Source organism: Mytilus edulis, chromosome 11 (genome assembly GCF_963676685.1).
Source record: "Mytilus edulis chromosome 11, xbMytEdul2.2, whole genome shotgun sequence".
Lineage (NCBI taxonomy): Eukaryota > Metazoa > Mollusca > Bivalvia > Mytilida > Mytilidae > Mytilus > Mytilus edulis.
The window spans coordinates 55,541,049-55,559,264 of record NC_092354.1 but is presented as its reverse complement, the minus strand read 5'-3'; the positions used below and the strand labels follow the sequence as shown (position 1 = coordinate 55,559,264).

The following is an 18,216-nucleotide window of genomic DNA, read 5'->3' as shown; positions in this document are numbered from 1 at the left end:
AAGATACTATTTTTCTGATTTATTCTGTGTTTAGTGTTAAAGACTTTAAATGATGTGATTACTGGACTTAACACTTACCCACGTAAAAAGTATTGATCTCAGCTAAAATAAAACACTAACAATTTTCATCTATTTTCAAATTACAACCTTATTAGTTCTTGACCTTTTTATATATAAGAACAAACTGACTATAGCAATCTCTTCTCACAGATTAAACCTCTGTAGAAGTTGACAAATACAAACAACAGCCACCAAACCCCTCTGTAGAACTTAGCTTGTCTATAATTACAAACCACAACATCTGTAGAAAGTGGGTACTATTGTCGACTACAAATAATCCATCACATATCTAGAACTTGGCCTTTCTATAATCAAAGCCTTACTACTCTGTAGAAATTGGCCACTATACTGATTACAAAAAACAACGCACAACCATTGATTAAAGTTTGGGACTAAACTGGTATTTGCTGGTTACTGTGACAACTACAAACAACCCACCACCGCTGTTTTTTGCTTGCCACTGTTAAGACAAACAACCCACCACTGCTGATTTTTGCTTGCCACTATTCTGACTACAAACAACCCACAACCGCTGTTCTTTGCTGACCACTGTTAGGACAAACAACTCATCACCGCTGTTCTTCGCTGACCACTGTTCTGGCTGAACACAACCCACCAACGCTGTTCTTCGCTGGCCACTGTTTAAACTAAAGATAACCCTCCACCGCTGTTATTTGCTTGCCACTATCATGACATGTTTGATACTCGGTGACTATATCTACCACCAAATATATCAAACATATCTGACAGTAGTTAGCTGTTATCCATCACCAGTGTTAGTATACAGTCAATTATAAATATTATCAAAAATAAACAACAATGCGTCCTAATCCAACAATGATTTAAAAACGTTGTCCTCTACTGTCAATTTTACACAATATGACCTGGATCAATAACTCTATAGAATACAAGAATATTCCCATTATGCATGAAATATTGTCTGACAAACCATCAATCCAACAATAAAACAAAAAGATCTTCACATCTTATTCATTATTAACACACCAAACAAAAGTATTATTGAGTTAGTAATGTAAGTAAATAACTAAGTTTAGTATATATAGACCAATGTGGATTCATTCATTTTTAGTTGGAACCAATTTTTCGTGGATTGCGAAGAAAATTAATTTGTTGATACTCACTATCAAAATTTTGACCAACTCTGCATACAGAGCTTAAGAAAAATTTGTATTGTGTTGACCTTAACTTGTGGTTAATCAACACCAACAAATCCACGAAAAAAAGTTTCCCAAAAACACTAATGAGTCCACAGTCTGTCGAAACCTTACCCTAGCTTTCTGTCTTGGTTTAAGTAATGCCAATTTTTTAGCAGCCGCTTCAATAGAGTTAGCTGCCCCTAGTAATTCATTCTCCGCTATCACAGTGGGGTCTTCTGGGTCAACCCAATCAGAACCTAAAAATATACATGATATGTTAAATTAATATTAAACTTCTTACATTACATTATGAAAGTGTATATTAGACGTATCATGTCCTTTACATGAATGTTACAGAATTTATTGTGAACTCATTTCACTAGAACCTAGCCCATTTTATTATTTCTCATTTTATAACATATTTATTACATTCGTGTTGAAGCTTAGACAAAAGTCTATATATGTACTTCTTCTATGGACACCATTTGACAATCTAATGCATTCTGGGAAATATTTTCCTAGGTTTACAATGAAATGTTGTGATTGGTTAAACAATCTCCATAACAATGAATATCCAACCTGAGTGAATGGCTAAACAATACTTCACTTTGGTGTAATCACAACAAAATTACCCACAATCCTAATTGTAAAAAGTGCAATGTTTTTCATAGGTTTTAAATAAGGTACTTAGTCTTTTAAGAGGAGACTAAAACTGTCCAATATCAATGAGGAGGATAAAATTTCAATTTTCTGAATCCATGCATAGTAGCATTTAACATCTTCATAGGAAATTCATGCTGTTAAAATTATGGTCTATAAACAAATCATGCTAAGTTGGTTTTGATGGGATTGGACACTTATTTTCATGTAGGATTTAATATCATTCAACAAAATACTGTAAGGCTGATGCCAGAAATTACTCATGCAGAATTGCAGGGCAACATTAGGAAAATTAGATATATATCTTAATATGTCAGTTGCATATGCCTTAGGCATTTTTTTTAAAATCATTTACAGAAAATAATTGTATTCTTCTGTGTACCAAAGGTCAAAACAAAGGTCAAGGACTTCAAGGACAAAACCTGTAAAAGGTACTTTCTACTCATATTCTGATATGCATTAATTAACATAATTAAGAAGCACTTAATGTAACTGCTATTGTTAGTAAGAAAAGCATACAGTACAATTACTTCAGAACATTACATGGAGTCATGCTTCAAATTACTCTTCATAGGGTTCACAGTATTTTTGCAGTTTACAAATAAAATCTTTTGCAAGCTTTCCAATCAAACTTCATACTTTGAATTCGGAAAAAAACAGGACTCATTCAACATTCTTGCAAGCACTGGGTCTTGTTGCATTTCATATTAAACTGCAAGGACACAGGACAACTGTGACCTCAGTAACTTTAGAATGATACTAAGAGATCTGCCGTTTTTACCAGATATATTTTTATCTGTATTCTTAACCTTCTTAAGTATAATTAAAAACTGATCAACAACATCAAAGGGGAAATAACTCAACTATCCTACTGGCATTCAGACTGGTTCCCTTAAAACTTTGAAGTTATTACATGGCCATGGAAAGGCATTCCACGTGATTCGGAAGCAAGTAGCATTATCAAAATTTTGAAATTCTTAAAGAAAGTAATTTTTAAACATTTCTGAAGTTAACTATTAGGTTATCACTTTCCATAGCCATTACCACTAAACAGGGAACCAGTAACAATTGGCATTCCATGTTGGTTACCTGGGACAATATATGACCATCTTATTTCATTGTTGGCTGTAGAGGAAAATAATCACATTATATATACAGATTGACCACTGCCAGTCACTTAAGTCATACATATTAAATCGCTGACTATTTCAGATCACTAAGGCAAATTAATAGCCAGCCTTTTTCAAACTACATTCTACTTTATAAGAGTAAAAAAATAAAATAAGCAATAATACTGTCTATCTGAAATTTTTTTTTATTAGAATGGTGGGTTCATTATCATCAAATGGATTTCATGACTAAAAATTAAATTCCTCTATGAAATATTTCGATTAGTTTTGACATAAAATATTTCGATTAGTTTCGACATAAAATATTTCAATTAGTTTTGACATAAAAAATGATCAATTGTTAATTTAACAGCTTTTGCTCAAGTCATTTAAACTAAACTAATACCCAAATCATTTGATGAACCCACTGCATTCTACCTAATGGCAATTAACTGAAGCTCTTCTAAAAAAATAATCTTTTAATAATAGACAGTTAGTTGTGATAAATTCCTAAAACCCATGTGATTTGCTGCAGGAAGGAAATATGATAATAATATCGAATAGATATTTAGATACTATATAATTTCTTCTATTATATATATAAATAAATCAAAAACTATTGTTCCTATTTTTTTCATCAACAAAAGATTTTTTTCTGAATTACAAAAAATCTTTTGATTAAAATCACATGTAAGGCACAAACAGCATAATCTGTGAAAATTTAAAGATTTCAAACTTAGATTTAAAAAAAAATGCATGCCTGATGATAAAATGATATGAAATATTCATAAAAATGAAAGCCTTTATATTCAGTTTTTATGACCATTTAAAAATGTTTTTTGAACACTGATAAATCAAGCAAAAGTCACATTCAGCAGTAAAATTATGAATAATTACAATAAAGGCCATTCAAAATTGTTCTCAAGCCTATTGTGGTGGCTAGTATCTTTTTTCTGATCAATTTGTTCTTTTCTATTTATTTAGATATTAAAGCGTAAGAAAAATCGTAAAATGACACCTTCAGGTCTTTTCTATCTTTCAATTTTCCAAAATGAGCAACATTACATTCAAAATAATGTGACATATTTGTACTTATTTCATTTACGAGAAATCAGACTTAAAAGATAATTGTCATGAAATATCAGGAAATAACTTTAATCATCAGATTTTTTTTTCTTAGATGCACAAAAATTCCAACAACTTGTGTAGGCTTGAGAAACAATCCTTGGACAGAATGGCCTGCACATATCAACAAATTTCACAGACATACATTAAAGTAACAAAGAGAAGACAACTCTTCAAAATAAGGGAGATAATGAAATCATTTATTCAAATAAAAAATTAATTGTTATAAAATTTAAAAGGCAGAATTTTGCAACTAATAGCTTTTTTCACTAAGTTAAAAGAACTGAATAAATGTAGCTCATTAAAACTATTGATAACAAGTACATTTTTAATGACAAAAATATGGCTAAATAAATTATATACTTAATAATATTTATATTAAAATATATTAACAACATGTAAACAATATTTGATGGGAAAGGGAATTGTATTGTCACCTACCTAGAAGTAATGCTAACAAATAAATATGAAGTATAATTAAAATAATATATCATAAAAAAAATTGGGAAAATAATTTTTTCGTATAGGAAAATATAAAAATCATTTCATGTGACGAATGACTATAAAACCACAGCAACAAAACAAATCGTGCTGATTTTATGAGGGGCTGTCTAAAGGTTCTACTTGGGATTTAAAAAACAACGTAAAATGACTGCGTGCAAAACAAAAATTACCCAAGAAAACTGCTCGCGGCACTCCTTTACTTCTATCGTACATATTATTGACTAAAAACAAAAGTAAAGCATGTGGTCTCGTAGAACAAAACAAAAATGTGCACACACAAAATAGTCAAACACAACACATAAATGTCAGAATGAGGCTATGGGAAATTCGGCATTTATGTAAATAAGATTTTTAAATGTTCTAATCAATAATTTTATTTAATTAGTTTTTTCCTAAATATCACACAGAAAATACTTCGGGAAATTGATACTTTCAATTTATATAATCTTTAAGAGGTAGACCTAGGTTAAGGGAAATAACTCTTAAAATCATCAGTACGTTTGTGTCAACCATTTTTTAAGAATATATTCTAAGCTTCTAGGTTACATAGATTATTTTCAATCTGTTTCAGGTAAATGCTTAAAATACATTGATGAACTTGACTTTTACAAACGTACTGATGATTTAAAGAGTTATCTCCCTGAACTAAGGTCTACCCCCTTAAAATGACATTAGTTTGAAATCGTTCTTTGCTTTGCCACAAGAAAACAAACATAAGTAAAAGCAAGATATATCTTCTACTATTAAGCTCTGTTGTTAAAATCATAAGTTCAACCAGAAATGATCTGAGAAATATATTTTTAATAAATAATAAAAAAAAAAATGCACACAAAAGTAAGAGTTATTTATATCTTTTTTGAGTGTGCTGTTATGTCAATTAATGCTGTAAAAAATCCTATCAAAAATAAAATGTATATGATATGACCATGATCAGTTTAACAAGACTTTAGCAGCTGATAAGCATTGTAAAATGTGAAGCGTCAAGCATCAAACTCATGCTTAATTCAATTGAAAAATATCTCAACACAAAACAATATAATAATCCCATTTTACTTATGTCATAGTCTGAGTATTACATTTTAAATTCTAGTTTTTAAACTCTTTCTTTTTTTCTAAAAGGTTAAAATATTTTTCAAATTAAAATATAAGATCAGAAAGATTTAAGAAATAAACATGGTATACAAATTACACAACTCATGTGCTAAAATTATTATTAAATTATATATTTTGTGCAACATTTGATGTTCTTGTACTAATTTATCATTGTCCCAAAAATATACAAAGGTTAAATAAAAAATTTCTTCCAATTTCACACAATTAAATCTGGATAAAACACACAGAGATTGAGTATAAACTAAGGGATGTTCCGTTAAAACACACATGGTGCTCAGGAAATTTACTTTGAAATGGGGAAACCGCCTATAAAGTTAGAATAAGAAATATATAACTTCCCTGCTATCTAATAGTAAATATTTCAAGCCGCCTTCCCTGATTACCATGTATGTTTTTAAGAAACAGCCCCCCAAAGAGGTACAGTAAAATCAGTATAATATAAAACAAACCTTTAATAACTTCCGCTGAGTGAACAATTTCCGTGACTGAGTTGGCCACTTGTCGAGATATAGTGATTAGATTGTGTTTTGCTTCCGCGGTGGGTTTCTGGACACACTGATAAAGAAACAGACATAAATTCAGATATCACTGAAGAAGTGCTTATAAGTATGTTATACAGTTTTAAAATAGAACTGAAAATAAGCTTTGTTTCCAAAATGTTATTTAAAAAGCACAAGTATCACATCATATATATGAAACCAATTGGTAATATTTTGTATTGTATTGTACAAAGAAACTGAAACATTTTCTTTGTAGCAATTTTCAAAGTGTACACTTCTCTTCGTGTTTCATCTACGCCTAATTTAAATTTAATCTTAATTTTCATTTTTTTTTTAACATATTGACAATCATGTTTACTTTTTTATGTTGTTTTTATCTTTATCTTTATGAGCTGAACATTATAAAAGACTGGTTCCCTAAACTTACAGCATGGACTTGTCGTAACAGTTCATTATAAGATATGGCAGCAGCATGTCCTGCTCTGACTGTTCTCTGTCTGGTCTCTGTTGTCTCTGCTGTTAACGCAGCAGCCTGCAATTATAAACTCAAAATTATACACTGTCAACAAAAACGACTTTGTCATAATACTAAGATTTAAAAATTCCTTACAAATAACAAAATTTTCATAAATAAGGAAAATTTGGAAGAAGAAAGATCATATGTAGCCTACATGGAAGTTGCTTGGCAAAAGAAGTTGATGTTCAAAGCCTACTTAAATATAGTCTGTATAAAGGACTTCTCTGTTTCTGTGGCATCTTTTAAACAGTGACGAGCAGAGACAAAGGGTCCTTACAGAAGTACAATAATAGCAAATAAACACTACGTAAGAACGTACATGCAATAAATTCAAAGAAACATTTCAATCAGCACATCAATATATGTAAATGACTAGTATCTTTATTTGCAGATTCTCCAATTTGTAAAATACCAACATACTACTTCCATCCTCTTTTAAACTCATTGTCAATTATGCAAAATCTCCTAGTTTGTATAATGAGCCTACAATTTCTTAAGAACAGCCATTCCTACCTTACAAACACCTAATAAATCAAACACAGCTTTTCTGCTCATGTTGGCTGCTACAATAACATCTTCCTGTCGACAGGAGTTACCAGCAGCAACTGCTTTAGCTGTAGCCATGGTGATAGGTTTGGTCAAGCGTATCAGATCTTCGGCTGAGGCTTTCTTGTCTGTGCCTGGTGTACTATCATAAGCCTGGAAAGTAACAAATATTTTTTTAAAACATTATGATTTATTTATTAATACATAATTTAAAATTTAAAATAATTGTTATGCCTTCAAAATGTTCTAAGGTGTACAAAAATAGGCAATTTTCACTATAAAAATAGAAATTTCTAACTTAGTGAATGGTTCTGGACAACACACATTTATAAATGCTAGTTTTGCAGTTACAGGTTTATGACCTGTACATATTTTTGTTTGGGAGGCTTTTATTAAAGCTTCTTGAGCTTTAATTGATCTTTGCAAGAAATATAACAGTTTATAACTGGAGACCGTAAGTTATTTTTTATTGTTAGTCTTTTTATTTAAAATGTGTTATATTGAAATCCATTTTGACAGGGGTATTAACTTATCTAATTTTGAGTTATTGGCCCCTTTTTTAGAAAGGGGAGACTACTGACCTTTATTTCTTGGTTGATTGCCTCAATTGTACCCTCTAGAGCCTGTGTACCTCTAGAAGCCTCATCCTCCACTGTCTTTACTGTTTTCAGCAGAGATGTCACATTTGTTACCATTACCTATAAAGGGAAATAACTCTTTTTTGATACATAAATCATTTCATTATCTCCCTTGCCTTTAATTTAAAAAAGTATTCTGACAAATCCAATTGCATTTAACAGTGCTCCCTTGTTTTTTCAATCAATATGAAGTTTTTCTTATGTTACATTTTCACTCAAATTGAAAATATAGAAAATGACCTTGGAATATTCGTCATTCTCACATTTATGATAAAATTTTATTTGACCAAAATTTTTAAATATGACAACAAGGGTACACTGTGTATGCGGATATGCTTTAGTAATATTTTTTTATTTCCTGCCTTATTACAGTACCTATATATACCTTACATGGTTACCTATGAAACAAAAATATTACCAAAGCAGAACACAACAAAAACATAATATCTACACTTTATGATAATTAATACTATGGCAATAATGTTTTCATTAGCAGACGATAGCAAGTTCTTACTGTTAATATTCATCATGTGTTAAACCTGAATGCATGTAAACATGATGGATTCTGTACAAAAGCTAGGTGAAATAACAATATTTTGTTTATCTATGTGCAATTTTGATATGTGTAAGTGAAAGATATTTCCATAAATTGTTAGATATCAACTATAGTGTAGATCTTTTTTCAAAATGTGCATCATTGAACAAATTCATGGCAAGAACTATTACTAAAAGAGAAAACCAATTTATTATGTTACACACAACATTCTGAAGGACAAGTTCATCTTCATATTCTCTTTTAATTAAGACTCCAAATAAATACAATAACCTATAACTGCTTATATTCACATCATTTAAATTCTAGTAGATAGTTTTCCCATTTGCAATCATACTACATCTCCTTATACTTATAACCAGTACTTAACAGAGTGTTGACCGTCATAAGCAGACGGCGAACTGCCACAAATTTTGATATACTTGACCTATAAATGTCATAAAAGTAGTTCTGCACTTAGGTGTAAAATATTTTCTCCTGTAATGTCAAAATTGTATAGAAATGCCTGCAATATCAAGTCAAGGCTGAAAATACAATATTCAATCATCAAGAAAGTTATTTTCTTTGTCAAACTGAAATAGGAAAATATTTTTTCTGTGTCATTTTGTTATACAAAAAAGGGAGGATAATTTTTGTTATCTATGTCGTAATAACCAATAATAAACTCAATAGTTTTAAACATAGTTTTAAACATTTATGTAAAAACAGAAAATGATATTTTACAGAAATCATAACAACAATTAATTGGACAAAGCAAAATTTTGTTTGTCAAATTTCCATTTTTTCTTACTTTATTGCTAATGTTCCTATCTGATCTTTTATTTCAATAAAGGAAATCACCAGTCGAATAAATTTAATTATAAATCTAATTGTTTTTAAATTTGAATTTTCAAAGGGTATGTTATATGGAATAAAAAAAAGATTTCATGTTTAGAAAGAACAAAAGAGTAAAAAAATAGATTCTAAATTTCAATTTGTAAAAAAGATTATTTTTTTATACCGTTATGTTTTCCGTGTCATTTCAGAAAAATAACCACTAAATAGATATTAGACAGACAAAATATGCTTTGACACAGCACCATCTTTGAACTATCTAAAATACATCTTTAAAAAAAAACAACAAATATTCACAAATAATGAGTAATGATTTTCTTTATAATGTTTGTACCGTCTAATAAATTCATCAATAAAAAGAAAAAAAGGATAGTTTTGACCAAAAGGGCTGATTATCAGGATAACTGATCTAAATCAGTTGGTTTTTTTTAAAATTATATAACTTAGTCCAGGCCATTCATAAATTCCTGAGCAAGGCCTTACATCATATATATGCACTAGTGGATCATAGATGTCAAAATGAACTCCTTTCAAGTATGTAGAAGAAATAAACAGGTCAAAAACTGCTTTGAAATTTCAAATATTTTAACTTCATTCAATTACTTTAAAATATAATTTGTTGAAATTCTAAGAAAATATGAAACTTATGAATTTAATGATTGATATGTACCATACAAAAGCATCCTACCACAAATTATATAATCTACAATCAACAACATTGGCATGTACAGTGATATGTTTAATTCTTTTCTTATAAAATCATGTCACAAAGACGAAGAGCTTCTTAAGCATGTTAACCTATACGAAGGTTACGAAAATACGAAAAAAATCTGCATCATTTTCCCTCTATTTTAAGTCACATGACAGTTGTTTAATATATGAAATCTTGGGAGAGATTCAAGGGAAATATTTTATAAGACTAGTCTGTCAGAGAGAAGAAAATAAAACAAGCCATCTTCTTTTTACTAATCATAAATTAATTGGCTAAAGAGACAGATAAAACAAAATAAAATAGCCAGTTAGAGACAATTCTTAAATTCCTTTTACAGTATACAACACTAGCAATCTTGTAGTATTTAAGTATTAGAAGTCATCTTAGTAATAACAACATCTAATGAAGCTGCTTATAAACACTCCATTACATTTGTAACAAACTCAGAAGGATATACACGCATTGCTAAAGTTAAAAAAAAGTGATGGTCCAAAAGATTTTGACTACCAAATCTATCAAAGTAACGACACAGTTTTGTTTTTTGCAAAGTAATCAATAGTGAACACCAGCAGATTTTCTTCAAGGATCAGCACCGGTTAACAATGGTTTTGAGAATTTTGGCACAACAGCCAGTATGAATTAAGGTGGTACCCAACACTTTCACTAAAATTAATTTGGCTTGTTTAATTTTCATAAAATTTTGACAAAGCATTTACTTTGACCCTTTGACAAAAATATAAAAATTTAAAAAATTTTGAACCAACCATTTTATCAGAAAAATTACACTGGTTATATAGCAGATTGACAAACACCAATTTTGATCACTGAGCAACTTAATATTCCCTTAACAACACAACGTAATTAAAACGTTTAGATGATTTTACAGAGTTATCTCCCTGTAGTGTTAGGTACCACCTTAAATGGCATTGGACAATCAGTTTAAAATCATATCAATGCCTTGCATGTATATCCTTGATACAGTGTAAAATGGGCAAATACGATGCCACCATTAAATTTTGTTTTAAACTCTGCAATTTTTTATAATTTCTCTTATCATATATACAGTTGAAAGCTTGTTGTGTTTAAGACAAATCAAATTAAACTCATTTTATAAAAGCCAAATTTTCATTTCAAAATATATTTCTTGAAGACAAAAACAAACAATTTGAAACAATTGTTTTGCAAAAAAACAAAAATGCTGAAAATAACAAAATTTAAAGTTGGCATAGCACACAAACATTTATATAAAAAGGATTCCATTCTACTAAAACAGGGATTTAACATGATGGTTGCTATGGAGAAACCAAGTTGTATATGTTAACAAATGCATCCATGGCAACAATGACACATGAACCACATTCACTATAGACACTGAAAGTTTTTTTTAGTCCTGCATGGAATATGGTAAGGCATTTTTCTACTAATCAAATTATTGCAAGCCCTTTCACTCAGAGCATGCTTGAACAAGAAATTTGATACCGCTGTGGACTATGACTCAACACATAATCTGCTTTCTGAAATATAACCATAATACATCTAGGTTTTTCCATAGATATAAAGCAAGCAAGATGGCAATCTAATTAAAATACAAATCGTGAGTCCAACCTTTGCTGACCTGGATCTGATAACACTCCAGTGGTAGATCTTGCTATTTATATAAGTGGGGAATCTTAACCCAGAATAAAGGGGTGGGGTTGGGGGGTTCCAACTATATATTCCCATTCATATGCATCGATCGTCAAAAAACTGGGGTTCCGACCACCCTCCCTCCCCTGAATAAGCCACTGCTCTCTATTTTCACTTTTTGTTCTGGTAATTATAACATTAGCCAATGATATTTCAACCTTCAAATTTGTGAAGGTGTGCATTAACCTAACAAAATCAGAGGATCCAGGAAGTTCTTTAAAACGGAAAGTACAATGAAGTGTTTTCAGATCATTGTTAGCTAAGCATGGACGCATAATACATATTTTAATCAGATTGCCTAAAAGGGTCACCACAGCAAATAGTGCCACAAAAACCACAGCGTTTTAGCTATCCCTTGTTCATTTTCTTAATACATTTATTTTAGAAAATCTGGCAGAATTCTGTAAATGGATACATTTGAAAATGGAAGCTGAAATTTTTAATTTGGTAACAATTTATTCTTTTGTAAAAAACTTTAGCAATATTTCTTTTCTTTATTGGAATGATTTAACTGATCAGTTTATATACAAACTGTTTTGCTTAAAACTTAATTTACTTTGATGACCCTATAAGAGAATTGCCTCCTTTTTTAAATTATGCACTTTATTTTCTGCAAAAAATCTTATATCTAAGTCCCCTACTTTAAATTTTGTTTACATATTGTATGGAGAGTTATACTGAATCATTCACTACACAGAGAAATATAAGAATATATATATATGAATATAGCAATATAATTGTCTATTTTGTCTCTTGGATAATACATTAGAGGGTATCCAAAACTAAATGCAATATATTATACAACTGAATTTACAAATATAATACGTTCAGAAACTATAATTGATTATATGATATAAATCTTAACCCTTCACCAACTATCATTAAAACAAATATATAAAAAAATGCCTCAATTTTTTTTACCATTTTTTTTTAAAATAAATTAAAATCTAAAAATAGCATATCAATTCTATCTGAACTTTAACCAAACCAGGAAGTAACTTACTTTAGCAGATTCTTTAAGATGTAACATAGCTGGGTCTTGTACACTTTTACCAGAGGCATTCTTCGTAGCACTGATTAAATCAGCCAAAGCTGATGCAACATCCTTCACGGCATTTATTAATAACACCTGAAATGTTCCAAATGTACAATTTTAAACATAATAATCTATTACTTCCAAAAACTCTACAACAAGATCTGAAACTAATAAATTTTGTAATAAGTTAAGACTCTTGGGCTGGTCAAACATTTACGTACTTATTATATATCATAGACACACTTATCTAGTTTTTTAATAGAGATAGGTGTGAGATTCAGCAACATTTGACCTACTAACATCACATTGCAAACACTTTTGGATTGCTACCCAAGACCTTTCTTTGTGATGTTCTGTAAGGGCTCACACATTTTGACAGTGTGTAAAATTAAATTCCAAAGACAAAAGAATCATATATTACCATGTGAAACTGAATTAACAATGAGTAAGATTCAAGATAGATATTTTCTTTACTCGTGGTAACGTTATGTAAGAATTTGACATACAATGAAAATGTGTCATTAAATGATATTATATTTACCTGAGCCTCTGGTTGGTCAGCTCCAAGTGAGGATGCCCCAAATTTAACAACATCAGCCAATCTTGTGATTGTTTTGACAGCTTGTTGGGCAGCCCCTGCCAGCTGTTCTTGATTAGAGGCAGCACCTGCCACCAATGTTTTGGTATCTTCAACTAAAGCCTTAGCTGTCTTCAGTATATTCTCCCTGAATACAAATCAAATTTCAACTTGAATAGGAAATACATTTAAACTTTATGAAGGCATTTATTTAAAGTGAACTGTCTGGATATTAATGTTAAGTGACAAAAGGATATTTTTTTTGTTTTAATTTCACAAATAAGAAATAATGTTGTCCTATATTTCAGACACCCTATAGAAAACTTAAGTAAAAATTCATGATCAATTCTTTTAGTGATTTTAAACCTTGGAACAATAAATTCTTGTCAACTGCCCTAAAAGAACATCAGTTAACTAGTTTTGAATAAAATAGTCAAACCTACATTTAGCAATTCACTGCCATCACAACATAATAACTATTGTAAAATGTAGACATCTTTAGTTTCCCTTGTTACCCTCTTTAAACAGATGTAGTCATAACTAACCTATGATCAGTAAAGCTTTCCTCGCCTTCTCTGTTCAGTGTACCAGCAGTGGCAAACATAATGGTAGTGTCAAGATCAGCAATGATGCCACTGACAGTACTAGCGGCATTAATACAAGCCTGGGTACCTCTAGATCCTGCTTGTAAGGAAGCCAATACAAAGGCTACCTGTAAAAAATATAGTATTAAGAATACAGTTTTTTAAGCAACAAAGTATGAAGGGTTGATTGACACCAAGTATCAGTCAGTTGAACATAGCCTGAGCTTTTATGATAAGCATAGTTGAGCTCTTATATATTGAACAACAAAAAAGAACTATATCATAAATTGAATCAAAATTTGTAACCAATATATCCCTTTTATTTCATTTCAGAAGAATTTTACCATGCACATAACAGCCAATTCCAACAACTATATACCGTTGATATATTTTTGTATTCCACAACAACTTTTGTAGACGATAAATTTTGTCAAACATGGAAAGGAACATGATTAATACCTTTTCATTAACACTCCTAGCATGATCAGCCAGGTCTCTTTGTGCGTAGGTATCCCCTGGGTTGCTCTGTAGGTTACCAGAATCTTGTACCAGTTCTATACAACTCTTTCCAAGATCCATCACAGTTGTCCTTATTCTGTTAGACACCTGGAAATAAAAAATAAAATGTAAGATGCTTAATGGTCCTTGATTAAATTCTATCAATTATAAGATTGAGAATGGAAACGGGAATGTGTCAAAGAGACAACAACCCGACCATAGAAAAGACAACAGTAGAAGGTCATCAACAGGTCTTCAATGTAGCGAGAAATTCCGGCACCTGGAGGTGTCCTTCAGCTGGCCCCTAAACAAATATATATACTAGTTCAGTGATAATGAATGCCATATTAAACTCCAAATTGTACACAAGAAACTAAAATTAAAAATAATACAAGACTAACAAAGGCCTGAGGCTCCGGACTTGGGACAGGCGCAAAAATGCAGCGGGTTAAACATGTTTATGAGATCTCAACCCTCCCCCTATACTTCTAGCCAATGTAGAAAAAAATGCATAACAATTCAGTTGAAGAGAAGTCTGAGTCTGATGTCAGAAGATATAACTTACTTACACTTATATACATATTGTTTGTAGTTTTTTCAAACATAATATGTGCGTTATGAAGAAATGTAAAAATATTAACAGTTTAATATTCAATTTGTGCTTGTCCAAAATCAGAAATCTTGTCAATTGTAAAAAGTTTTATTCCTGATTTAAGTCACTTGAGGCATTATTGGCTGTTTCATGGGTGTTTGTTTTAATTGTTTGGGGGAGTAGGAATGTAAGAATAGAGTCATGCATGACCTGCGGCAGGATAACTGATGATTCAATCAATTAAGATTGGAGTGTAAGGCACCTACCATATCGACAGGCTAGTGATACGATAGAACTAATCAAAAACTACAAAAGAAAATGTTTCTCTAAAAACCAATAAAAATATTTTCTCTAAAAACCAATAAAAATATTTTCTCTAAAAACCAATAAAAATATTTTCTCTAAAAACCAATAAAAATATTTTCTCTAAAAACCAATAAAAATATTTTCTCTAACACTTACATCCGAGCTAGCAGACGCTCCAGCAGCTCCTGCAGAGTTGGCAGCCAGGAGGTCGTAATCTCTTGTCAGCTGATTGGCTAATGATCCAAGTTCTGCTGGGTTACTGGTAGATTTACCCACCATGTCTTGTGCTGTCATGGCTATCTTCTTGGCCACGCTGACCATGTTGGTTTGGAAATCTACATAGGATTCCGTTTCACTGATCTGGATCTTCTGGTCAGTCTGAAAAGTTAATAATAAAAAAATTCTTAATTTTTGCTGAGTTATACTTTTCCAAAAAGTAAGTTATTTTATTATAATCATCATGCATCTCCTTTGATATCAGTTCTTTATTAGTCATTATTGTGATGTTTAATTTTCTTACTTTTCTTTAAAATTCATATTGTTATGTCACAAAAATATGCAACAATCCCTAATGATGTCACACTATCTCTCAATGATAATAATACAAATACTACTTTTATTTAAAATCAATGAAATAGGATTAAAACCATTAGAGAAAAAAGTGTGTGTATCAGTTTTAAAACAAAAGGGTGTGATTTTTTTTTCCAAAATAACCAAATGTACCAGAAAGTATATCCCCAGAATTTATCAATGAGGCCTAAATTAAAATATTGTTTGTTTGCCCTTTTCCGACCCTATGTTTTGAAACAGGGTAGGTAGGTAGGTAAAATATTTTATTTTTCTTTCCCAAAAAATAACTTAGCTCGGTACATTTTTTGTCATGGGTAGGCAGGTAGGTATAATATTTTATTTTATAGATACAAAATCTGCATGATGTCATTTTTGTCTGTATTGCTTTTGTTTAAGTATGCTTTTGCTAATAAGTTTCTAGAACTATTAGTATAATAGTCCCAAGTTTTGAAGAAAAAATATCATGTAGAATGTGAAGTTAATTCATATGCACTACAATTTTTTTCAAATTTCAAAATATAGGGCTGTGCGGCATATTTTAAACGTTTACATACCTGGAATTTTTAAGAATTTTAACTTGCACTAATAGTTCTATGTACCTTGAACGCCTACCTAGACCTAAATTTTTTCTGTAAGCAGGTAAGAGATAACTTTGTTCTGGTAAAATATGTCTGGGCAGAAATACATTGTACATTACTAGTAGAAAAAGTCCCTAGAGTGTTTAAATTTTTGTGTGTGCCTGTGTTTCCAATAAAAATGCTACAAGACTTGAAACTCAATTGTCACGTATTTTACACCGCATTTATAAAGGATCTGTATGGAAAAACTTGGCGATTTTACTGCCAAATATTCTCCCCTTTACAGACCTTTGGTTCATGTCAGATATAAATCAGAATATATCAATGCTGGTCGAAGGCATCATTAACATAATCATCCTAATCTACGGATCACCAAAGGCCATCCCTACATAGGATACAAAGTCTGTTTACAAAATATTTTGTACACACGTTGATAATTTAGTATTGGACGAACTTTTTTTGAATGAACCCTGCTCTTCATGTATAAAGACACAGAGTAACGTTCATTAAATCATGATTTCAAAGCTTTCAACATCGATTTCAAACAAATGCTTTGAAACTCCAAATGCAAGTGTTCATTCATGTCAAACGCTCATGTGATACCAAACGGACTAGACCTTATACAGGAAAGATAAAACCTGAGAATTCCGGTAAAAAAGTTTTGAGCGGGAAATACAAATATAAGATTTTTGGTAGGAACAATAAATAAAATAAAATAAAATCTTGCTGGTAAACACAAATAAAAGATTTTCAGGCGGAACGAATTTATAGGGTCGGTCGGTAAAGGGCAAACAAACAATATTTTAATTTAAGCCTGACACAATGAAAATTAGCTTATTTCAAAGCCAGGTTTAATATTGTGAAGATCAAAGGTTCAGGATCCAGGACCTATCAGTGCTTGAGAATGGCCTGACATAAATGTACATTTATGTTGATGATTGGTCAGAAAGAGACTGAGGACTATTCCATTAAAATTTATGATGGAGGGTAGATGGGGATTTTTTGATGGTAGGTCAATTACAATCCATCAATGAATCCAAAATTTCAAAACAATATTATTTTGGTTAAAAGAGGGATTTTGAAGTCCTGTCCAATTCTCACCCATTCATTTTAATGGAATAGTCCAGACTGGAAAGATCAGGATAGAGTGAAAAAAACAATTAAGTAGAAGGATTCTGATTGTAAAAACTCTTGTGTATTTCTCTGGTTATAAGTATTTCCTTTCAAAGCAACTCACCCTAAACATCACTGTTATCTAAATGCATGGAGAAATAACAAGTCTTCTAAGTGTACATTGAATAGCTCTACAACTAGGTTTGAACTCAATTTTGATCCTAAAATTTTATTTACCTTATATATACAATAGCAGTTTTCCAATTTTTTTTTAAACAAATGATATATTTTAGTAAATTATACATTTATTTGCCATTGAATTTTTATTTTCTCTTATTTAAAAAAATATTTCCTTAAGAAAAATTCCGTCTTCATTGAAAAACTCTCATTTGAAATGAGCCTACTTATTTAAATATATTACAATTATGCATTTAAAGAAAAATTCGTTTTGACTGCATGTTCCTTCTGAGACAAAAATTATACCAGTTGATATGATTCCCCCCCCCCCCCCCACCTGAATCACTTTTCATCTACCTTTACAGTACTGTTGTTTAAAGTACAATAGCTCACAAGTATTCAATTCTATATTGTTTTGGTACATTTTTAGGAGTGTTTAGTAAAAGTACTAAAATAGTACATGTACAAAAG

The 18,216-nt window shown here is 30.7% G+C and overlaps 1 protein-coding gene across 3 annotated transcripts in view; it reads right to left on the bottom strand.

The window, feature by feature from the left end:
* Positions 1 to 18,216, bottom strand: part of LOC139495842 (talin-1-like) — a 123,993-nt gene that overhangs the window by 16,111 nt on the left and 89,666 nt on the right. For 2 of the 3 annotated variants that reach the window (XM_071284242.1, XM_071284243.1), the window contains 6 exons: positions 15,464 to 15,685; positions 14,371 to 14,517; positions 13,873 to 14,039; positions 13,292 to 13,475; positions 12,718 to 12,843; positions 10,987 to 11,542 (listed from right to left, as the gene is read on the bottom strand). In XM_071284242.1, the coding sequence (XP_071140343.1) occupies positions 11,477 to 11,542; positions 12,718 to 12,843; positions 13,292 to 13,475; positions 13,873 to 14,039; positions 14,371 to 14,517; positions 15,464 to 15,685 (912 nt within the window). In that variant the 3' untranslated portion in view covers positions 10,987 to 11,476. Of the gene's footprint in view, positions 1 to 1,349; positions 1,475 to 2,966; positions 3,003 to 6,177; positions 6,284 to 6,655; positions 6,761 to 7,258; positions 7,445 to 7,872; positions 7,990 to 10,986; positions 11,543 to 12,717; positions 12,844 to 13,291; positions 13,476 to 13,872; positions 14,040 to 14,370; positions 14,518 to 15,463; positions 15,686 to 18,216 lie in introns of those variants that run through there. The other variant, XM_071284241.1, reaches the window with a different exon arrangement.